The following is a 24,912-nucleotide window of genomic DNA, read 5'->3' as shown; positions in this document are numbered from 1 at the left end:
AACATTAGCCAATGGTTCCAAAACTTTTTCTTGACTAAGCCAACTTTTCCCCCACTGATTTGAAATCTGTTATACATCAAAATCTTATATGTGCTTATTGTAACAGTTATCTATTTATTTTTGTTCTCCCACCGGAACTAAGTTTTACAAAGAAAGGGAGTGGGTTACTTGGGTTCACTGCTGGATCACCAGAGTACTGCTTGGCTCACAGGAAGGAAAAGGCTTTCCTCTGTAGATCCCTCAATGTGATTACCATATTACTGATTTTCTAATGACAAGCAAATGCTACATTACTGAAACAAGTCTGAACTGATCATATTTTCCATTTCTTTCAATAGGCTCCTAGATTTTATTTGCTAATATTTGATTGAAGATTTCATACATTTAGTTTTAAGTGATAGTGTTCTTACCTTTGAAGAAAAAGAAAAAACAGAATTTGGTCACAGCCATTCTAGTTTCATAAAATAAACAGGACCATTTTCCATATTTTTCCATGCTTTGAAGTAGATTAGAAAGCAGAGGAAATACCTGCTCCTTTAAGATTTGACAGAATTTACTGATAAATATGTCTAGAATTTGTACTTTGGGGGGGGGAGGAGTCTTTCTTTTAATCCTATTTTTGTCAATTTTAGCCATCTAAATTTTTTATAAATTTATTTTTGGTCATTCATTTTGTAGGTTGAACTTACTGTGATAGGGTTAAAATATTACCCTTTTCAAATATATTTTTAAAAATTTCCTCTGCATCTATGGCTATATGCCCTGTTTTTTTTTTTTTTAAGGCATGACTCTGGATCAAATTAATATGGTTGGATTAAAAAAAAACAAACAACAATTTGAATACTTGTCTCCTAACAGAATAGGGTTGTTACTGTGTGGTAATGAATATGTTCAGTTTTAATTTAAACTACATTCTGCTTTTTATGCTTCCAAATTGTTTTCTCCTTACAACCCTCTCCTTAGCCATATTAAGATGTTCTATCCCGACTCGTGGCCAAGAAATTTTTCATCTCATTTCCACACTAGTACTGCTTAACTCAGAATTTTCTTCATCCTCGATTTCTTTACAGAAGCCAACCCTAAAACGGCACCGAGTCTCCTGGCACTCCTTCGTCTTCCTTCTGCCTGTCAAACTGTTGAAGCACTGTATAATTGTGGGTCCCCATTACTACTGGTCTGTTATATTAGTTTTTTGAGGAATCATTTATTGTTAACATTATGGCTTACTACTACATTAACAACTGTTATTCATAAGTAATTCCATACCACTTAAACAAATACTCTATTTTGATTTCCTCCCCTATTGGGTTCCTAATTCTAATTACTTGTTTGGCTCTAGATCTCTTTGCATTTTTGTTGTTCAGGACAAGGACATGAATGGGATGTTTTGCGAGTCATTCAATGTCAAAGATGATCTTTTTGTTGCCCTTTCAAGGAACGATGCCTCCGCTGGCTGTAAAATGTGACCAGCACACTCCCTCTAATATCTAAGGTGCTGTTCCACTGCTTTCGGCGTGCGATGTCAGTAGGTAACTGGGTACAAATTTATTCTCCCTTTGTGGACGACATCTCCCTCACTCCCCCCATCCCACCCCCAACACAGATGGATGCTTATAGTTTATTCATTTTTTTAAGTATAACAATGATGTTAGAATACATTTAAAAGAGAATTTTTCATCATTCTTTTTGTTAATAACCGCTTTATTGAGACAGAATTCACATAGCATAAAATTTCTTCATTGTTCTTTGCTGGCCCCCTCTGAGCCCTTTGACGTGGAGATTCCTGATTCCCTTTAGCCAAAGTGGTGGTGAGCGTGTGAGGTTTGGCATGCAAGCTCAGGCCCCCATCCTGAGCCAGAAGCCTATCCAGCACACCCTGAGGCGGACTGTGGCTGCGGCACGGCTACCCCTCCCTCCTGTCCCTCAGGCTCCATCTTGGAACATCTTTTACTTTCTCTGTGCTCTTTGGCTTTCTCATCAGATTCCTCTTCTTTCTCTGTGGTTTTGCCAGGTCCAAACCTCAGCGCCCCCCTCTCATTCAACATATTCTTCCTGGCTCCAACTACCCTCTCTATCAGTGATTCTTCGGCCCCCTCCCCGAATACTGTTTCTGTAGAAACTTTCTCCCATCAGCAACACATCTGTCATTAAGCATGGTGATTCTCACCTACAGGGATATCCTGAAACTTCAGGAGGGGCATTTACAGCCTGAAGGAGCACTGCTGCCCAGGGCCTTTCGTCTGAGACACATCGGTTCCATCTCTGGCAAATGGCACCATCATGCCAGAGGCCTGGAAGTCGCTGCCACTGGACTTGAGGACAGAGATGGCGTCTTGTCTACTTCACTACCATTCATCAGGAGGTACCGGATAGGCTTCTGGTTCAAGATGGTACCTTGAGCTTCCATATTAAATTTCACACATTCCCTACCACCTTAGCTAAAGGGAATCAGGAATCTTCACCTCAAAGGACTCAGGGGTGGCCAGCAAAAGAATGAAGAGGGCCCAACACACAGCAGCACGACAAATATTTGTTGAAGGAATGAATGCAGTCAGTCACTAAATTCTGCGGTTTCCAATTCATTTTCTTTCCACTCAGCCTCTTTCCCTTCTTTGATAGTCAGTAGTTTAGTTAAAATCACTATTATTGTCTGCCTGGCTTCCTGCCAAAGTCTGCCAGCTTCCAGTCCTGCTTCTCCCAACCTGTTCTCTGTAGGCTACAGTCACTTAGCTTCCTCCCAGATCGGTTCTCATCCCAACTTAGAACCTTTTAAAATCAAATCCAAATTTCTCAACGTAACGTACAAGTCGATAATGCCCTTGACGTTGTACACAGCATTCCTTCTACTTGGGAGAATAACTCAGGTGTCACTGTAAGGAGAATTTCTTGATGTCCCAAAGCTGAATTAAACACCCATCTGATGTGTTGCCCCAAAGTATCCCGTATTTCCCCTACTATTACATCTATTCTGTACTGTAATCGTCCGTTTCCTCGTCTGCCTCCTCAACTACAGTGGAAATTTTGATGCGTGGGCCACTGTCCTTTTCACCTTACCCCAGTGCCCTGCATGGGTCCTGACACGGAGTAGGCATTTAATGGGTATCAGGTGAACGAACGTATTTTCAAACCCCACAGGGGTCCACGCAGGTAGACAACTTGGGAATTCCATCATGGGAGAGGGATTCTGAATCTAGCTGAGATCCATAAACAGACATTAGGAGTGCATGAATACCACAGAATTGCACCCAAAATCTGATGCGCCTGCACATTTGCCAAGGGTAATTTTTAGACTGCCTAAACAGTCAATCCTAAAATTTTCAGAAATGCTTGGTTAGAAAGGACTATTCTAAAGTGTATTACAAACGAACAAAACCAAAACGTAGATACACACACACACAACACACAGACACACACAGGGACTGACCCAATGACATCGAGCCCTAGGGTAAACTCTTCCTGAGGCAGAGACTCAGGCTGCAGAAGAGCTGAAGAAAAACACACGCCAGGAAAGAACTGAGGGAGAAAGAGGAACTTCTGTTTCCTCGGCCATTTTATGCAGGGTCTTCATGCACTCAAGAGTGTGGAAGGGTGGCTTCCATACAAAGGGTCTATCAGGATCTGAGGAGATCTGTACAATTCTGAAAACTGGAAACTTCAGCTTGCCATAATGCTACCCAACTTCAGGCAAGTTCTATTCTACAACCCAGCTGTCTTCTCCGTTCTGGCTAGTGAATCCCTATCTAGACTCTCACCTTCAACAGAAGGAAAGAGAAAAAGGAAAAGGAAGGCAGTTGGCTGGGCTTATGACAATGGAGGGGCAGGAAGAGGGGGTCAAACCCTCACCACTTCTCAGGTGACCCTCCTCCCCTGGCTCACTCTACTCCTTTATTCACAGTACAGTGTATGTAGTGCCCTATTTGGAGGAGTCATGAAACTGTATCAGGCACTTTGGCAAAATGATAAGATGTATGTAAATTCTGAAAAATACAGGTAATTTTCAAAGTGCTGGGTGTTTTTTTTTTAATAAATGCTGACCACGTGCATCTTCTCCCTAGGTAATTAAACATTTAATAAAGGAAGGGAATATGATCTTTTGGTAAGCTCTCCTATCAGCATAGAGCATACCAAACCGCCAGGTTTGCTTTAGAAAATGTTCACTTTTGTCTAAGCTGCTGTACTAATCCACAAATGTAGGACAGGTACACAGAGTGGTGACAGGCTTGACTAGTTCGTGTTCCAACGCCACCTGACCTAACTTCCATTACTGTGGGGTCCGCAGGGTGGCTACCGATCTCATGCCCACGATGTCTCTGGCTGTGAAACAAACCTTGCTCACAAGGGGCTGGAAACTGGACCCTGTCCGCATCAGTATCATCTTTCATCCAAAGAAAGTGAAAGCCCATTTGGCAAACCGGGTCAAAAGGCTTGGTGAATTCATTGGTTACTTAATTAGCATCTAGGTAATCAGGAATGGTCCACAACTACCTGTCTAGCAATTCAGCCCCATATCACTGAACAACACACAAGAACAGCTCTGTCCTGATGTACATGGATAGAAGTCTCATGAATTTATCAGATATACTTACAATCCAACAGTGTCTAATTCTGCTACAGAACTCCAATTGTATAAATGGAAAAATTGTGACTGTTAAAAAAAATAGGTTTTAAAAACCAAGTCTGTAAAAACATCTTTTTAAGATTCTATATTAATCTATGCTATCTGGAATTTTGGTGAGGTTTTAATCTACGCATAAAAATATGTTATTTTAAATAGTAGTGACAACTGAGGATTGCTCTGGGTAAATCCCTGACAAATTTATGGTGAAATTTAGTGGTCAGTCATGCTGGCTGGAAGCTGGGGTGAAAAGGAAGAACAGGAGAAAGGGGGAAAACCGCAGTTTTGTAAAGTCCCTCCCACCTGACAGTGTCTTATTTGAGGTAATAGTCACTTAGAAAAAAACTCCAGGATTCACTCAAGAGCTGTGATGGGTTTTGCCCTGTTATCTACTCTTGATATCCTTCTTGGCAAGAAATTGCTGTGAATGATTTATTGAAATCTGGCCTAAGTTCTGTTACATTCATAGATGAGCTGAACGTGTCACATGTGTGGTATGTGAAACCCTTTCAAATGCTATGGGGGCTGTTTTGAGGAGAGAGAGAGAAAGATGAGAATGGAAGAAAAAAACTCTATAACCTCGTTCATTGCCTGCTCTACTTGCATCCTTATCCTTAATCTTGTCGACCTCATTGTGTCCTCCATCTTCTTTAGGTTTCGCTGCTGCAAGAGAGACCCAGATTAGGAAGTGACTTGAGAATGACGCCAGGATTGATGTGGACAATGAGATGAGAGCCAGAGTGAAGCCAGAAGAGGCTGAGAAGCCAGAATTGGAAATGAGCTGTCAGAGATCCTCATGATGTGGCATTGACAATATATATATACTCCACCCTCCATACAGGTGTGAAATTTGCCAAACCAAACAAGTAATACTCACCCAGAAGAACAGGGTCTACTCTCACTGACGTAATATTATTTGGTACTCTCTAACTGAAATGTGCACGTTATGAAGATGTTCTTAAGAGATTACTTCTCGGCAGAATTATTCTGGTGACGTGTGGAATGGAAAGGCAACATGAAGCATGACGACATGGATGGGCATCACCTGGGAAATCCAGCAGTCCGCTCCAACAGATGCTCTCAAGGTAGCATTTACCTTGATGAGCCTCACAGACTCTGATACCCGATCTCTTTGACTGGACCCAGGAATGCAGACTCATGCTAACAAAACTCACAAGACACTGATGTATTAAAAAAAAAAAAGAAGAAGGCGACTTTATTATTTACAGTGAACAGCAGAAGATTCAGGCTACTGAATGTCCATCAGCCTGATAGTGCATTATCTCCTTGGGAAGGCAAATTATTAGAGGAAAGCTTGGTGGGCGTGGAAGCAGAGCAAGTGGAGTTAATTACACAGGATTCCAGCACAAAATGGCATGAGGCTCTGCAGCTTTCCACAACAGGGTTATCCACCTGCCAGGCAGGCTGCCTCAACCTGGCAGGTGCTACTGGTCAGACAGTGCTTGGTTGGGTATCACAACGCTTTAATTGATTGCTTTTCCTTTTCTCTGTTTTGGAGACAGAGAAAATGCTCTTCTGATGGAGATTTTATATGTTTGGGAGTTTTTAAGATGCCAGTACCCTCAATTATAGTCAAATCTTACTGTCCAAGGAGTCTTTATGTTTCTTAGGTTCACATTGGCTCTCTTGGATTTAATCTAGTAGATGTGCATTTCTTAGTTTAATTTTCAGAGAGTATTTTCATTTTCCAGCTTCTGAGATCAAACGGGGCACCGCACGGTGGACTCCACACTTGCCTACAGGTTCCACAAAGTGTCAGTTAAAGTCAAATCAACCTGTATTCGCTGTGCCAACTGTATGCCCACTGCTGTGCCAGCTACAGAATAACATTCAAAAGAGCCTCTAAGGAAATGTTTCTCCTGGATGCCTACAGACTTTTGCTCTCTTTAAGGTACAAGAAATAGAAAGATAAGCACAACATTGTCTTGTTCCCCTTAAAAGCTCCAACCTAACAAAGGAACAAGATATGTGTTTAAAAAAAAAAAAAGGTACTGTGCCAAGTGGCATGAAGCACGGCAGCGGGAGTACCTTTTATACTCATAGGCAGAGACAGAAGCCACATCTTTCAGTAAATCTGATTTAAAAAAAAAAAAAGACCTAAATAATAATGATGATTACTTTAAAAAAATTTAACAACAGTGAAGCACGAAGTATAGGTTCCTTCCTTTCTACTTCCCCACCCCTGTTCTACCTTTCAAGGTTGCCCTCAGTAGTTTGGTGAACACTCTTCCAGGTCTTTTTCTATGTACATGAAACACACACACACACACACACACACACACACACACACACACACACACACACTCTTGCAGCCCCAAACACATATTTATATATGTATACATAAATTTATATATTCTATCAACATGTAAAATTTACGTATTACACATCCCATTTACGATATACACACACATGCATGCATCCATTGATATAATATATACACATGTGTGGGATCGTACTATATACATTGTTTTACAACTTATTCTTCTACATTTAATTCTTTGTTGTCAATTATGACATGTATATAGCAAATTACACAAAATAAATAGGCTGTTTAGAAACTAAATTTCCCTGGATAGCTGCCACCAGGTCAATAAATAAAAAATTCTGAGTACCCTAGAAACTCCCTGCATCCACCGCCCCCCCAACCAAATCATCATCCTGAATTTTATGTCAATCATTTCCTTAGCTTTCTGTATAGTTTTACTACCCATAAGGCAGGCAGAGCTCAAATTCACCTGCATTGGCAAATGCCCGTAGCGCTACAGCAGCTGGGTTCTTTAAGCCTCCATGCACTCTCGTGTTCCTTAGATTTCCTTTGATTTTCTGCCCTTTGATGCTCTGAAGATGTTTTCTTCTACATATTCAACAGTTTAGATGGTTTTCAGCAAGAGGATTGTTCAAATAACCCGATGGGCCATATTTCCAATAACAGAAATCTGTGTCACTTCTCCATTCAAACCTACTATATCCTAACGCCTGAGAGGTTATGAGAAGCAAACATCCTTAATTTTCCACAGCACAAACACTGAAATATCCAGTAAGTGCACAAGGAGTAAAGAGCAAAGGAATGGACATGAGAATGAATATATGGTTACTTCTGCTCTTGTGGGGTTGCTGGTTTCTTTCTTTGAAGGAAGATAAGAATGTAGATGCATAAAATGATCTGACTTCAAACAATATGAGGCAATAAAGCAATGTGTTTAAATGAAATCACTTCCACTCACCAAACATGGAAAGATTTCCAAGATACATTGTCAGGTGAAAAAAAGAAAGTTGTGGATGGTGTCTGTGTAGAAAATAGATCTATCTGTATCTATCTCCCACATGTGTAAATAGGTGTGTGTTTATGTGCCCACACACATTCTTGTTTATGCACAGAAATATGACTGTAAAGACAGGTAACAGTGGTTCCTTCTATGAACTGGGATTGGGAAACCAGGAGTTATCTTTTCACTTTTAAATATCCTATACAATATTTTTACATGAAGCAATGTATTACTTTTATAGTTAAGGGAGAAAAATTTTAAATTACATTCAAGGGCAAACATATGTTTGGACAAAGGAAATCATGAAGAAAAAACAGAGAGGAAGACATAAATTATTGGAGAAGGCTTCTTCAAAAAGATGGGACTTGAAATGGGCCCAGTAGGGCTGGTAGAGTTCACACTGAGAAGACAGGGAGAGGGGGAAAGCAGGTGACATGGACAAGAGCTGTGTCTGAACAGATGTGAGGAAGAGATGAGAATGGTAACTGAGGGGGACCATAGGGAAGCTCACCTGGCTAAAATTAACTCCAGTTTACACTGAGAGATATGATTACATGGATACAGCAGAGCCATAGCACAAAATGTGGAATGTCATCAATATTAAGAGTTTACCATTGGTTTGATGGGAAATAGAAGTCATTACAGGTTACTTACAAAGTAGTAATAAAATACTAACCTCATGGAGTAGTTTGTGCAAAATGAAATCAAACGTGAAAAATCCCTAGTAATTTGTAAAGTGCTGGGCAATTATAGGTTTTATTAGGCAAGAGTTACATTTTAGGGAGATTATCATGGTTATTTTGATACGGAATGAACTACAGGGGCAGAAAGACTCAGGGCAAGGAGACTCCTTAGCAATATAATGATCCTGTAAGAGCTTGCCCAGTTTTCACAACCTGAAACATGCGGATAATCAGGTTTGTTAAGGATTAAATGTACATAAAATGTCATGGCCACCAAGTATTAGTTCATTTCTTCTCAACTGTTATTATAGTCCAGACGTATGTTGATAAAGATCAGAACTGATGCCCTGGTCACAGGAATGAAAAAGATAAAGCCAGAGGTACCAGAGGTGCCTGGGTAGCTCGGTTGTTCCGACTGGATTTTGGCTCAGGTTATGATCCCAGGCTCCTGGGATCAAGCCCCATGTTGGGCTCTGTGCTCAGTGGGGAGTCTGCTTGAGGATTCGAGATCTCTCCCTCTCCCTCTGCCCTCTCTGGAATAAATAAATAAATCTTTAAAAAAAGAAAAAAGCAAAAGATAAAGCCAGAGATTTTTCTAAATAAATAACATATAAGAATCTATTTCTTACATGAAGGGAATGAAACAGGAAAAGATGATTTCTAGGTTTCCAGCAGGGGAGACTGGTGGAATGATAAAGTCCCTGACAGAAATCTACTCAGATCGGTGATCCACAACATCTTTAGAGTCAGGACACTCATACCATGCACGTGACTTTCACCTCCTCCAGCTGGCACTCCCGACCCACAATCCTCCCCACCTGGGTTTGGGGTAACCGCCTTACATTAGTACAATATGTCTTGAAATATTTTATTTTTTTTTAAGATTTTATTTATTTATTTGACAGAGAGAGAGACAGCTAGAGAGGGAACACAAGCAGGGGGAGTGGGAGAAGGAGAAGCAGACTCCCTGCTGAGCAGGGAGCCCGACGTGGGGCTCGATCCCAGCTGGGATCATGACCTGAGCCGAAGGCAGACGCTTAATGACTGAGCCACCCAGGCACCCCATATATATGTGCACTTATATTTACTTTATTTTGGAAAAAAATTTCAAGGACACATTAAAAACTTCAAGACAATGGAGATATGCAAACTCACTACTCATTTATTGCAATGGGCAAAACTTAGCAGTACCTTATTAAAAATGAAAATGAGCTCCACGTTTGACTTTAAGGATGAAAAATTCCACATAATTCATACATAAAATATTTGGGAGAATTAAACATCTTTAAAGTTTAGGGTGCCTGGGTGGCTCAGTTGGTAAAGCGACTCCCTTCAGCTCAGGTCATGATCCCGGAGTCCTGGGATCGAGTCCCACATTGGGCTCCCTGCTGAGCAGGGAGTCTGCTTCTCCCTCTGACCCTACCCCCTCTTGGGCTCTCTCTCTCTCTCTCTCTCTCTCTCAAATAAATAAATAAAAAATCTTTAAAAAAAATAAATAAACATCTTTAAAGTTTAAAATTATTTGTATTTAGATCATATTAAGGCCTGAATCACAAAATTATGAAATCAAAAAAGATCAATAAAAATTAATAACATATTAAAATTCTTTTCTTCTAAGTGGACTATGACTTCTGAGGTCCATGTTACAACCCTGGGCTGTAGTCTTAAAGCAGAGTTTACTATACCTTTACAGTATTCCGAAAGTCTCCGCTGGATACACTTTGTTGCCTAGCTAAAGGTCAAAGGCTTGAGGACTATTACATGATACAAAACAAAAATTCAAAAAGCTTAAAAGTAATCTATCATGCTTTAAACTCTCTACTGTTCTGTAAGGTCACATCTCTGCAGAAGATAGCAGAGTTGGCAATTGTGTAGCTAAGCCTCCAGAACTAGTTAGAACTCTGGAATGTGATCATGTTTTGTAATGTACTTGGGTCACCATCATATGAAAATCTTGGTAAGTAATATACCTTGTTTACCTGCTAGTTCCGGTCAGAGAATAACTCATTTAAAAGAATGTTAAAGGTTCTACATACTTTAGGGGCACGTGGGTGGCTCAGTCGGTTAAGCGTCCAACTCTTGGTTTTGGCTCAGGTCATGATCTCAGGGTCGTGAGATTGAGCCCCTGCATCGGGCTCCACGCTCAGCAGAGAGTCTGCTTGGGTATCTCTCTCCCTCTCCCTCTGCCTCTCCCCACTGCACTTACTCTCTTTCTCTCCCCAAAATAAATAAAAGAAATTAAAAAAAAAAAAGAAAGAAAGAAAAAGTTCTACATACTTGAAAAGGTAAAAAGAAAGAGGGGGAAGAGGGAGGAGGGGGAGAAGAAAAGAAATACATTATTCTTTCACAGTAAGATGGAAAGGGAATATAGGAGAGGATGCAGATGAAACAAAATTGGCCATAAACAGTCAACCAACTGTTGAAGGTAGGATGAGTACACAGGAGTCCATCTTCTACTGTGCCTTCAGACTGAGCCTCCTGGAAATGTGCCGCTATGGCATGTAGATTATTTTGAGCTGAAGACAGTCAAGGCCCAGAAGAGTCAGGAAGAGCTTTTTACCTCCTGCTTACTGCCTCTAACAATTTAAATAGAGGGCCCGGTCCCAGAAGAGAACTGTCACCAGAGATAACTACACAGTGTGAGCTAGGTGTGGTAAAGCTGGGAGGAGCTGACAGAGCCTACTCGCTGTAAGTCCTGTCTGTGTCCCATGGTCTCTGCAAGGTATGACACACATTTGTTTACCAAACATCTGCTCTTCCCATCTCCCTGTGAACTGTCTTCCCCCCCTTTGAAGCCCCAGACTCCTGCCCCCTTCTCTTTGGCTCAGGATGGCATATAAGCCTCAACTGCCTGTGTTTGAGCCTCTCATGACTCTGTGGGGCTCCTGTACCTATGCAATTAAATTTGTTCTTCTCCTGTTTAATAAACCTTCTAATCTCCCGTTAATATTATGTCAGTTTAATTAACAGACCAACCAAAAGAACCTAGAAGGGTAAAGGAAAAATTTTTCCTCCCCAGACCTACTTTGTATATTGAATGTTTCATAATAAAAAGTTTAAAAAAGGCACACACCCAATTTTTCAAGACTGTTTTCTAACTCTAAATCTAAAAAAGGCTTATAATATTAAGAACAACAAAAAATATGCCATCTTGAGAACACTTAGTTAAGATTTCTGGAGTTCCTGAGGCTTATTTGCCCAACAACAAAAATTATGCTGGACAAGAATCCTGACTGTGCTCCTAACACTTGTATAAAGCATTTTCACATGCATTATCTCAATCAGTCCTCACAATAACACTGTGAGATCTGGTTGGTAACATTCTAATTTATGAAAAAGAAATATGAGGCTCAGAGGAATTAAGTGACTTTCATTCATGCACTCATTCATTCATTCCACAAACATTTACTGAACACCTCGTACATGTCAGGAAGATCTGTCCTAGGTATTAGGAATTAAGACAAAGAAAATGTGAAAATGTGATTCCTTCTTTCAAGAGGTGCATAGTCTAGTAGAGGGGACAGATTTATAAACAGAATTATATGAAGATGTGATGCATGCTACAATGAAGTGTTTTCCAAAAACTTTTTTACCATGATCTGCAGTAAGAAATACATTTTACCTTATAACCCAGTGTACAGAACATATGTTAAAATGAACAAAAGTTTGCATGGTGCATGTGGTATTTTCTAATCTACCCTGTTCAGTATCTTTCCTTTACAATAAAATGCTGGTCACAACCTTTTACAATGATGTCATTATTCGCTTGTGGGTTGTGACCTACAGTGTGCAGAAGTGCTATGATCAGAGTTCTGAGGTTAACACAAAAGGAAACACAAACTCTGTTCCAGGCAACGAGAAAAAGCTTTCAAGAGGTTGCTCTGTAAGCACTTAACAATATTAAAGCGGCAGAACTAGAACAAAGGTCTTGAGATGCTTTAGTCACTTTGTTTTTACAATCACTGCTGTTTAAGGCTAGCCAAATACAAAGCAGCAGTAGACTGTGAATCCAGATCAGCTGTGGAAAAAAGCTGTCTTCTTGAAGAGATATCAGCAATCATTCATTCACATTTACTAAATCTTCACTGTGACGCAGCACTTCCTGTAGATTGGCTCATCCTGCTTCTACCTGTAAAACAACTATAAACATCCTGCGACTATACGGCTTATTCTATGACTAACAGCCTTAAATACCTGCTCTCTCAAAAATGCTCTAGAATGAAGACTTAAAAAACAAGAGCCCAGGATTATACGTTAGAATGTAAAATCAGATACTGTCATTTTTATGAACTACCCATCTATACTGTGATTTTGTTTAGTGCTTTAATCCTCTACCTCAGAGTCTCAAATATTTACTGTCCAAGCAGGGCAGCTGTACCTGGTGTGTACTGAGCTCAGGGAAGGAAAGAGCTAGTAAAAGCTGATGGCTCCAGGAGAACTAGTAGCTCATGCTGCTGCCCTCTGCTGTCTAAGAAAGACAGGGGCAAGATCAGGGAGACCCATCCATTTGATTGGGCCATGCCATTTCTTCCAGTAGAAATGTTTCCATTTTTATGTACGTGTTTTGAGAATCTATTTGCCCAAGTGCACCAAAGACTCTTTTTTTCTTTGTGCCTTGTTTTATCCATTAAGCAATAAAAAAGAAAAGGTGCTTTCCCACATCAGTATATGATCAACTTACAATGGTACCACTATTCTTTGGGTATTCAATAAATATTCATCAAGGATACTGATATACTGATGCTGATAGGAAGCAGATAAAAGGAAGAAAGTTAACTGAACTTCATGAGATTTGGAGGAACAACAGCTGTTTTCCATCCCTACTTCCCCAAAGGGAAACATGCCTTGAATATTAAGAATAAAAGATTTTGTTGGCTGAAGGTTGAGAAAATAGTATTCTTAATTAAAATCAAACCGAACTGAACCACCCCCAAAACACCAACCAGCATTTGTGCCTTTAATCATATAATTGTAGGGTCTTAATAAATGGAAGGTATTTTGGGCTAGGCTTTATAGGTATTAACTCAGTAACGGAGGACTAGCCAGAAGGAAATGAGAATTATACTTCTGAGAAAGTTACTGAAAAGCATTAGCCATTTATAAAGACATTCTGATCTTTGGATGAATCTCCTTGTTTGGAAGACATGTTTAGGCTTGATATCTTTGACTATTTTAAGGAAGTCTGACTAGGCCAATGAATTACAATCTACAGGGTCTTAAAAAAAAAGATTTTCCCATTTTAGACTACACAAAAGAATTATTCTAAGAATACTCACTCTTTAATTTAGACCAAGGATAGCATTTTCAAAAATCTGTAAATATTTAGTTGAGAATCAAATGATAAAACGCTAAGACAATCAACTAAAGATATGCAGCTAAAAATAATATAAAACAGACTCCTGACTTTAATCTGTAATTATTCTTACATAGAAAATAGAACTAGGAGGGGCGCCTGGGTGGCTCAGTCGTTAAGCGTCTGCCTTCAGCCCAGGTCATGGTCCCAGGGTCCTGGGATGGAGCCCGATGCGGGCTCCCTGTTCCACAGCGGGAAGCCTGCTTCTCCCTCCCCCACTTCCCCTGTTTGTGCTCCTGCTCTTGCTATTTCCCTCTCTGTCAAATAAACAAATAAAAATCTTAAAAAAAAAAAAGAAAATAGAACTAGGAAAAAAATATACTGGGCTCTACTTTGAGGATAAAGCTGAATTTCACCTAGAACATAAGCCTGGTATGATTTTACTTCACTACTCACTTCCAACTTTGTAAGAAGCATCTCCAAATGACTGCACTCCTTTAGGCACCTCAAACTCAAGTGTGTCCAAAATGAAACTCTTATTTGCTAACTTTTCCTCCTTGCCAACCTTCCCGAACACCCATTCTTCTTAATTAATTCCAGTGACCTCTAAAATGGATATGCACAAGAAAATCCACTGGAAAGGAGAGCAAAAAAATAAAATAGTAAAATTTCTGTACTGGATACATGCTCGAAAGTATTTAACTACTAAGGGGTGTATGATTAAAAAACAAAAAAAAGTTGAGACCACAAATCTAATCTAGTTCTCCTCATTGCCTTTAGACCATCAGTCTTCCCGTGCTTAAATTCCCCCTCCAAATCTCTTCTCTCCATGTTTGCATCTCCGTTCCCACTGCCACTGTGGTAGTTAGACCCGCCATGTCTTGCTTGGATTTCTGTCATAGTTGTCAATCTCGTCTCATTTCTTGCAATATCTTTTTCCAACTCCCCCTTCACTCTGCCTCTGCTAGTCAGATAATATCTTAGCTATTCAGATAGTATCACTCATCAAAAAAACAGCAATGCCCATGAACACCTAACATAGTTTTCAGAGCTTTCCAAACTCTTATCTCAACTTAGGTAAGTAGAACCAATAAAAAAAAAAAAAAAAGGAAAAAAGCATGAACTTCAGGCCTACATTTGAGTTTTGGTCCTGCCTCTTACAAGCTTTGTGACTTTGAGGGAAATCACTGAGGCTTTCTGAGCTTTTGTTTCCATCTTTGAGTGGTGGTAGAAATGGCTCACAAACTGTCATGTAAAGCAAATGAGATTATAGATGAGAAGGAACTTAGCACAGAGCCAGGCACACACTAATTGAGTACAATCGTCTGACCCCCTACCAGCTCTAGGCTCCCTGTTACTACACGTGCCCTGTGCCAACCCCCACCCCCCAACCCAATGTCTAGGACACGGCAGGTCCTCTCCTGTCTCATGTCCCATGGATCTGAAGACTGTCTACCCGACTGGAAGATGAATGAGGATGAGTACGGGGGCTCACTCTGACCTCAAGGGAAACTAGAAAGTCTGGCGAAGCTTGCTGGGTGGTAAAGGTGGATTCTGAAACAGACCCTGAGTGTGCACAGGTATTTCAGACTGCACCAGCTATGCTGTGAACGTGGCACCGACTGCTGGACACCTCTGCGAAGTAGGATGGGGCCACTAAAGGAAGTTGATGGGGTTGGGGACACAGAAAGAAGAGAAAGAGGGAAGAGAGAGCAAGCTGTGAAGCACTGTGCCATTGAAGGGGCAGAGAGAAGAGGAAGCCAAGGGAGAAAGCAGAAATAACCAGACCGTCAAACAGGGAGGAGTAAGGGGGAGAGAGAAAGTTGTCTTTTCCTCTCCTTTATCTTCCCCACAAATTTTCTCTCCCCACCCCAACCTCATCTCCAAAACTACATTTTTATTCTCAAGAGTAACTCCCATTCCCTCTTTGACAAGTGGCATTCCTTCCTCCAGAGTCAGGAAGTGAAAACCTGGGAAAACACTAATCTAGAGCGGCCTGCAATGCCCAAACTGGTTTTCCAGGTCCCCAAGGCCTCCAAGCATCAAGGATGAGATCTCAGGGCGCTTGGGTGGCTCAGTCGGTTAAGCGGCTGCCTTCAGCTCGGGTCACGATCTCAGGGTCCTGGGATCGAGTCCCGCATCGGGCTCCCTGCCCAGGGGGGAGTCTGCTTCTCCCTCTCCCTCTGCCGCTCCCCCTGCTTGTGCTCTCACACACGTGCTCGCACTCTCTCTCTCAAATAAATAAAACACACACACAAAAAAGATGAGATCTAGAATCGATCCTAGCTACAGATATGAGGGGGCGCAGTGCCGAGAAAGCAGCCGTTCACCCCTCTCTCCTTTCCGTTCTTGGCCATCTCCACGTCCCCACTTGCACTGTCTTCAATGACAAAGGATGCACTGTCTTCAATTACAGACAACCCACGCGGACGTCCCATGATTAGAATTCACCATCTGATAGTTGTATGGTTACCTTCCCTTTCCGGTGGATTTATAAAATGTTATTTTAAAATGTCAGGATTAGACATGTTTAAAAGAAAGTTCACACAAAGACTGGGGCACAAGAATATTTAGTCAAAAGTCACACTGCCCTCAGGGTAGAATTGCATTTCTTTCCACAGTGCATCATCTTGATTACCAACATGTTAGTTTCATGTGTGGGGAAAAGCTCAAGACAAAATGTTTGATTCTGGTTTTCTTGAAGAAAAACGTATGCACTCTTTTTTCTTACAAATAAACAGAATTTGTGTTGAATCAAAAGTGTAAAGAATTACTAAGTGTTACATATGTGGGTGCTGAGGGCAACTTCAGGCTCAATGATACATTTCAATTAAGCTGTAACAAGTCTATTAAAAATTCATCTTTTGGAAATCATTACTTGAAAATTTTAAAAAAACCCACAAAACTCGATATTGTACCTGGAAATGCACTCATTCTCTCTGCTTCAGGCTCACCAAACAGAATGATTATTTGCTTACACGGGCCCCAAGCTGGGCCTGCAGGGGGTGAAAACGGCAAGGTCCTTGCAGACAACTTTGTCCAGCGAGGAAGTACAATTTGCTCTCATGTTAAGACAAAACACTTTCTTATAAAATAGGCCAAGAAATTAAAAAAATACCCTACCAAATAAAAACAAATGTCCCCGAAAGCACACAACGAAACAGAGAAAAATGCCAGGGGAACTCCCAGGAGAAGCGCCTTTGCTCATGTCCCTTTAGGACCTGCTTCTCAGGGGGGTGCTCCACCTACAGGATATGGGCACAGGGCAAGCTGACGATTCTCACTTCTACTTCTGCTGCAGCTATTGGGAACTTGGACAGAGCCAAGGAAGAAACAAGAGCAGCAGGCTCTGATAACTGTTTAGCAGTGGGGACTATTAAAAAAACAAAAAATTGGGGGGCTGGAGGTGAACGGAGTTGAAAGGACAAGATGAGAGAAGGAACACTGCCTTCAACTGAAGGAAAGCCAAGCTTCACTTTTAGCTGAGCTGTTTCCAAGCACTGCTCTCTGAATGGCAGAACGCAGCATTGGTTTAAGAGCTGATTTTAGTCTCTGAGGTCATGTGAAAGAACATGAAGTCCTCAGACTCAGCTCATTTTAGGGATTAGCACATATAGCCTAGGAAAGATATGCTGGGTATGTGGTAAATCACTCTTAGAATTAGCCTACTTATGAAGGCACTTTGTTTTAGGAACACGGATTTTAGCAAACGTACTCCAAAGTAATCACTCCTCTTAAAAATAATAATAATAATAATAAATCTAATGCTCCACAAAAGAGATGCCATTATCACTGGGTGCACTGACCTCCCATTTTCTCTTACTCTAAGAGTTCTTTCTTTTTCCTCGGTAAAGTCAATCAAGAAGAGGCAGTTTAAGTGATGGTTAAGGGCATGGACTCTGCAACTAGATTTCCTGGGTCTGAATCACGAATATGAAGTTGGGCAAATTGCTCACGCTCTATGAGCCTCAATATCTTCCTCTGTAAAATGGGAATGATACCACCATCTACACTTCAGAGTATCCTGAACAGACCTGGTATATACAGGAAATGCTCAAAGAAATCAAAAGTTGCTATTGGTTTTGTTTTTTTTTTTTCCAAATGTTACTACTGAAGGTCATGACATCCTTGTACCTAGACTTAAAAAAAAAAAGCATATGATGAACATAGTTAATAATTTGCCTATCTGCCTCTCCAAGTGAAGACTGTACTTCTTGAAGGCTTATTAATTTTTTATCTCAAATATCTTGCAAGTTTCTGGCATATAATAAGAGCTCAATAAATGTTTGAGTACAGAAATAAATAAAAGGAAAGGAACAAAGCTTGGCGGGCCAAATAAGGTGAGCAGTTATAATAGCGGTCATATAAGCAAATTCAGATTTAATGAGCTTTTACTGAATACCTACTTTATGCTGGGCCCTGCATGAAGACTTGAGGTTATCTTCATACATTCCTATGGACAAGACACATCTACATGACTGCCATAATAACAGGCTGGCTACTCAGCCATGCTGAGATTCATTTAGACTAGATTTCTCAGTTTACAACCTAAATAGTGTTGGTTAACTAAATCTTGAGTTAATTTTCAAGCCACACAAATAACTCATTTATAGGTCTCCAAAATGCAGGAGAGAGTCAGTGAGACCAGGACACAGGGGAATACTACAGCAGGACCTGGCATTCTCTCCTCTGGATCTAAGGCAGGATGATGGGACCCCTTTGGGATACAAAAAGCACCTTGGGGATATTTTTAGCACCCACAGCGCCCAGTCAGAAAGCCCTGCTTTAAAGGACCTCTTTAACCACAGAATAAGGAACTATGTTTTACATTCAAGACTTGGCAGCAACTCAATTTTCAAATGTTAGGTTTTCATGAAATCACCATATATCTCGGGGAAAATTCAGATCGATCTCCGCTCTTTTACTTTTTATTTTATTGGGAAGAAAATTTTAAGCCAGCATAAATGAATAAGTGGATTTCAGTCTTCTCAAAGGGCTCTCTGGGTGTGGCTGAGATCACTAACTTTGAAAACTTAGCAACACAGGATACATTATGAGTAAGTTCTTCGCTTTTTTTTTTTTTTTTAAATAATGATGCTAACTCACCAGATCCTTCTGAAAGAGTCCTTTTATTAATTTCAATGAAGTCAAGTAGAGAACAAGTTGTAATATGAAACACAATTTATGCAACTATGTTGAAATTCTCTGCCAGAGTTACATCTTCCAATGCAAGACTCTTATGGTAAAACAATTTCAAAATAATATCAAGCATTAGCTTAGGCTCATTTTGGTTTTAGGCTGTCACTGGAAAACTTTCTTTATAAATTACTGAAATCCTAAGGCAAAATGATTGTGCCTTTAAATAGAAAAAAAAATCATGTTCCCACAGTTTATAATAAAAGAGTTGAAACTAAGCCTCAATTGAAATTATACTGTTAGGCAACTCCAAAAACTAAACACAAAAACATGTTAAAATAAAAGATTGCAACACCATGGGAAAACCATCCTCATATATATACTTTTAGATTCTCAGCCATTCCTGACCCCAGCCCAGATGAGACCAACAGATCATTTATGGGTTTTCCTACAGTCAGCCAACAAGCTGCTTACTCCCTCCTCAGCCGCAAGGGTTACTCAGGGAAAGGCATGCAATACATTTATTTAAAGGGCCAATAGAAATCCCGTGGGTGGGTTTGGTCTGCCTTTCAAAACCAATGAACTTCCCATTATATAACCTTTAATAACAAGAGAGGACTTTACAAGTCATACACCCAACTTAACTACAAGGCAGGCTATGTTACATGCCTCACCGTATTTAAAAAAAAGAAGAAGAAGAAAGAGAAAAAGCTTTCAGGATGGCATGTTTCCATCTTGTCAGGTAATGTCAGAAATTTAATGAATCCTACTTGGTAGTACTACTAAGCTCATTTTTATAATGATCTTCAGGAAGTATGATGTTTTTGATCAGAAAAGGCCAAGCATCTAAAACAAAACCTCCATGACATTTTATTAATTCTTTATAAGATAAAGTAAGTCTTTTAACCACAGGAGAATTCTGAGAATCTAGCTTTTCCAGAAAGCCCAAGAAAAATACTTCAGTTTCACCATTCTCAAATTCATTTGACTTTGAAACAAAATAAACATATTACTCTATTTAATATCGTTGCACAAGCGAATTCACAAGAATGAAATCTGTTCAGAGTTCCTAGAAAAAATGTAGCAATACAGGCTGCCAACTTGTTCAATGTCAAGCTCTAGGCAGTATAGCAGCACTAGCAGTAAATGACTCAGAGTGAGTCACGCTTAAGCTATTTTTGCTTTTAAAGTACTGCCAGGCACTGTGTTAATATTCAACCCAGAGTAAATTTAGCCCAACAAGAAAACAAGTGTTTCCATGGCTGCTTCTTCCCGGTGTTTATGGTATATGTGCAGCCATTAGGCACAGGAATCTAGCCAGATAAATTAAGTAGAAATGATCATCTTTCATTTATATCCAGGCTTTGGAACAGTGGAAACACTAAATGCAATTTAGGCTATCCTTCCATCTCCTTCTGTCTACCTGCCTCTCCCGAGACCAAATAGCAAATATGTAGAGAGTATATACCATTAATGATGCATTTAAAAGCCTGTGCCATTAAAGTAACTTCAGTGGGTTGTTCACGGATTTCACTTGGCTCTGTACTAAGAGTCATTTCTCTGACAGTATAGCCACAGGAGACTAAAATGCTTAAAAAGTATCTAGCAAAAACAGCAGAAAATGTGGACTACGGATGTCAAATGGAATCATTGTACAGTGAATGGTCAGTGTCTGGTAACATGTAATGTGAACACTCAGAAGGCGTTCAAAAAATAATTGGTTGTGGGAAATGAATGGCTAGCATCTGACCTAAAACTATCTCAATTTTTCAGAATATGCTACCTCTATTACAAATGCACATGGAGTTAAACTTGAGTAGCACAGTGAATTAGAAATAGACATTAGGACTTTTCCCTAATGAAATGCACCTGTCTGTTGATAGCTCTTAGATTCCTTGGCACTATCTACAAACTCTATGCTACAGTCTTATACAGTGGTGAGGTATGCTGCTCAGCAAAAAATATTAAAGCTAGCTCTCTCAGCACAGGTTTTCAAAGTAGGATGCATGCTCTGGGGTATGCAACATCTTAGAATTTCTATTTAAAAATAACTTTTATCTAAAAAATTAGAAAAAAAATTAGGTTTCACATGATGTACACACTGTATGCAGAACATGTATAAAAATACAAAATGTCAGGAAGCGTGTGCTACCTCTGATGGGGGAGAACAGTGAAAAATGCATGAAGACCCCTGCTTTCAGGAACATAGCCTCCCAAAGGAGTGAGCCTTCTCTTCTCTTCATGTTCTATCCCAGTATGTTTTCTTACATGTAAATGGTTACTGGCACAAAGGAAGTATAGGGGGAAAGGCTAGGTCAGCAAGAAATAGGAAAAGCCAGAGAAATGGTAATCTGAGCAAGCCCAGTCTGGAAAACAGCCACATAAAGTACCTTGGCACAGCTGTAATGACAGGACAGGGCATACTGACAGTCACGCAGCCTAACCACACTGTGCATAAAAGCTGACCAGTGCTCTTATCAAGACACCTAGAACCACTTGGCCTCCCTGAAAATTATCATGGAGGTTCAAAAGCTATTTTCAGTGAACTGGGAAAGCCTAGCACAAGTATAGTTACATAATGGGCATCTTTCAAAACAAAACACATGTTTCTTGGAGAACAAGTGCAAAAGGGGTTCCTTGGTGCATAAGGCAGAAGCTCTTAAAATAGTCTCTAACTTGCCTGAATGGCATCGAGCACAGGGCGTGGCATATAGCAGTAGCTTAATAAAGCTTTGTGGAACAAAGAGATGGAATACAAAACTGTATACCCACAAACATTGAATTTAAAACCCACGCGTTCCCATAAAGCTCTGTATCTGTGACCTTTATGTTTATCGCCTAGGTAACTTTCAGAATCTGAAAGCCCGAGGGACTATAATTTATCAGAATTTTCTGCTTTCTGAGTCCCTTGATCACTGATTTCATCACCTCTACTAATAGCTCTGGGATTCTACCCATTTTTACCTGAAAGCTTACCTTAGTGGGGTATAAACAGTAGTTACATCTCCACAGAAGGAACATATTAAAATCTAAGCAGAGGCAAAGATGGGGAGGGATGAATAGTTGAAGCATGAGATTTTCAGGCCAGTGAAACCATTCTATATATTATAATAGTACACACATGACATTCTGCATTTGTCAAAAACCCACAGGCCATTTGATCCAGTAATTCCATTTTTGGGTATAAAAAACTGAAAGTAGGGACTCAAAGAGATATGTGTAGACTGATCTTCACTAGGAGCGTTCTAGCCGAGGTAGAAGCAACCCAAGAGTCTATCGACGGATGAATGGATAAACAAAACGTGGTGTATACATACCATGGAGCGTGTATTCAGTCTTAAAAAGGAAGAAAATTCTGACACATGCTACAACACGGCTGAACTTGAAGACACTGTGCTAAGGGAAATAAGCCAGACACAAAAGGACAAATATTGTTTAATTTCACTTACATGAATGAGGTACCTACCACAAAAGTCAAACAGAGACAGAGGGTAGGACGGTGGTTATCAGGGTCTGTACAGTTACTTTTTCGTGGGCCCAGAGTTTCAGTGCAGGATCATGAAAAAGTGCTAGAGATGGATGGTGGTGAGGACGGCATTAACAACCCAAGTGTACTACATGCCATTGACCTGAATGCTGGAAAACAGTTGAGATGGTAAATGTTACATTTAGCCACAAAAAACCCACCACAGAACAGTATCATAAAAAGAGTGAACTCTTGGGGCACCTGGGTGGCTCAGTTGTTAAGCGTCTGCCTTCGGCTCAGGTCATGATCTCAGGCTCCTGGGATCGAGCCCCGCATCGGGCTCCTGGCTCAGCAGGGAGCCTGCTTCTCCCTCTCCCTCTGCCTCTCACCCTGCTGCTCATGCTCTCTATCTCTCCTTCTCAGATGAGTAAATAAAATCTTAAAAAAAAAAAAAAAGTGAACTCTAATGTAAATGATGGACTTTAGTTAACAGTATTCTATTAATATTGGTTTATCAATTATAACAAACACACCACACTAATATGCAAGACGCTAAATATAGGGAAAGGGCAGGAGGGAAGCCTATCAGAAATCTCTCCACTATCTGCTCAATTTTTCTGTAAAGCTAAAACTGCTCTAAGAAATAAAGTCTGTTAACTAAAAAGAAAGATCTAAGCAAAGGAGGTTGTTGCGTAGCAAACTCCTTCTTCTTATGTAGGGCTCTGTACTGTCTCCCAAGAGACTTTTTTCAACCGGTCAGGCTCCTTGACTGCCCATTCTGATCTCATCTCATTCTGGTTCACATATGTACTAGTCCTGGAGGCCAGGATTCTGCATTCTCTTGCCCCGTGGGCCCAGGATGCTATTACTATCCCCCAGTCTGTCTACCTTGCGATGACCTGTGACTTGTCTTGACCTTGCAGTTTGTGTATACTCTGGCTAGAAGTGACTGGCGTACTAGTGACCCTTGGTACTCTAAACCTTGATACAGTTCCCTAATTCTCTCTACCAACCTTGTATTTAGCTTGCTCTACAGACTGGTCCAGCCTAATAGTAATTAAATCTGAGAAGTGCTGGGGGGGATGATACTGTTATGAAATGATAATATTCAAAACCACTTCTTAAAATAGAAATAACAGGTTTTCATTTTCTTTTTTAAAGAGCTCTTTACTCAATGTGAAATGCTTCTCTATAAAGCTCTTAGGGGCAGAATTTCTACCTCCCAACCTTCTGTGTTAATTCTATGTTCACAGGGTGTCCTAAATGTAAAGCGAGAACTACAAACTTGGACGCCTAACAGGGAAAGACAGGGCAAGTGTACCAGATAAAGAGCACAAAAGCGAATGGTCAGAATAGTGACTAAATGAGAAGCACAACTCCTACCTAACTGCATTGGCAAACAACAAATCTCAGCACTGTGTGAGCCAAAGAAAACTCACATTTCAGGCTAGTGTGGCCTGCAGACTTCCAGACTTCTGTGGATTTGGAATACTGAGAGAGAGAAACAAGAAAAGAAAGGGCAAGTATGAGTGCCTTACGTACTCTCTCCTATTTATGACAATACATTTGAGCTGAATCACTCTATAAAAAATGTTTATTTATTAAAATACCAGAGACAAGCTTAGGCCTATGAAAGATATGGGCATTCAAATCCCATTTCAGAACAGCTAACCCTTTGGCCAAGTGAGAATGTAATTAGTAACATGACTGGTTTCATGTACACTGTTGAGATGTAGATAATCCTCTGAACGCTGAGAGGACATTCTTCTACAGGCTGAATCATTTTACTTCCAGTCTCCTCGAAGGGAAAATCATGTGGCAGAGAAGAAAAGCTTAAAAAGAAAAAAAAATAGGCACCAATATCCAAGATTCCTTCCTCATAAAGGGGCCTGCTCTTACAAAGCCAAGGTGTTCTTTTCTTTCCTATTCTCATTTTCTACAAGAGAATTATGACCAGTTGTTGTTATATACTGCTAAATGCAATTTTTGGATCAGAATTATTATTACACATTGATCTTAAGTTTTTGTTTTGTTTTGTTTTTTTACTAGATTAGAGAATGTTAGACATTAAGTCTCTAGGACATGAGGTCAATGGAACAAAGCCTGTGCCTGACTACCCTGAGCATTTGACTTAGCAGATGAATCAGAAAAAGGCACACTGGGTACAGACCTTGGAGATCAGAACACAGGCTAGCATTTAATCAAGACTTGCCTCTCAGCCAGGGGTCTGTGTGGTACATACTAAAGTATGCAACTGAAACCCTGCAGTTAGGAATGTTACTTTAATAAAGGAATTATTTAGATTCTCGGAATCAGTACTTTCTAGCCCACTGTGCCTCTTCACCTGATCAACCATCCCAAATTTACAAACTATATATGGCTGGCACGTCAAAATAATTCATCCTTTCGCAATGATCTTCAATGGTTTAATA

General features: G+C 40.3%; 1 protein-coding gene across 2 annotated transcripts in view; it reads right to left on the bottom strand.

Moving 5' to 3' along the window:
• Positions 1 to 24,912, bottom strand: part of NSMCE2 (NSE2 (MMS21) homolog, SMC5-SMC6 complex SUMO ligase) — a 209,579-nt gene that overhangs the window by 99,588 nt on the left and 85,079 nt on the right. The window contains exon 5 of one of the 2 annotated variants that reach the window (XM_073893199.1): positions 5,195 to 5,278. The exons of the other annotated variant lie outside the window; for it this stretch is intronic. Within the exon in view, the coding sequence (XP_073749300.1) occupies positions 5,195 to 5,278 (84 nt within the window). The remainder of the gene's footprint in view (positions 1 to 5,194; positions 5,279 to 24,912) is intronic. 2 annotated transcript variants of the gene reach the window in all.

The sequence above is a fragment of the Callorhinus ursinus genome, unplaced genomic scaffold (genome assembly GCF_003265705.2).
Source record: "Callorhinus ursinus isolate GAN/ISIS: 27379988/994484 unplaced genomic scaffold, GSC_fseal_2.0 scaffold5, whole genome shotgun sequence".
Lineage (NCBI taxonomy): Eukaryota > Metazoa > Chordata > Mammalia > Carnivora > Otariidae > Callorhinus > Callorhinus ursinus.
The sequence above is the reverse complement of the archived record's forward strand: the minus strand, read 5'-3'. Positions and strand labels throughout refer to the sequence as shown.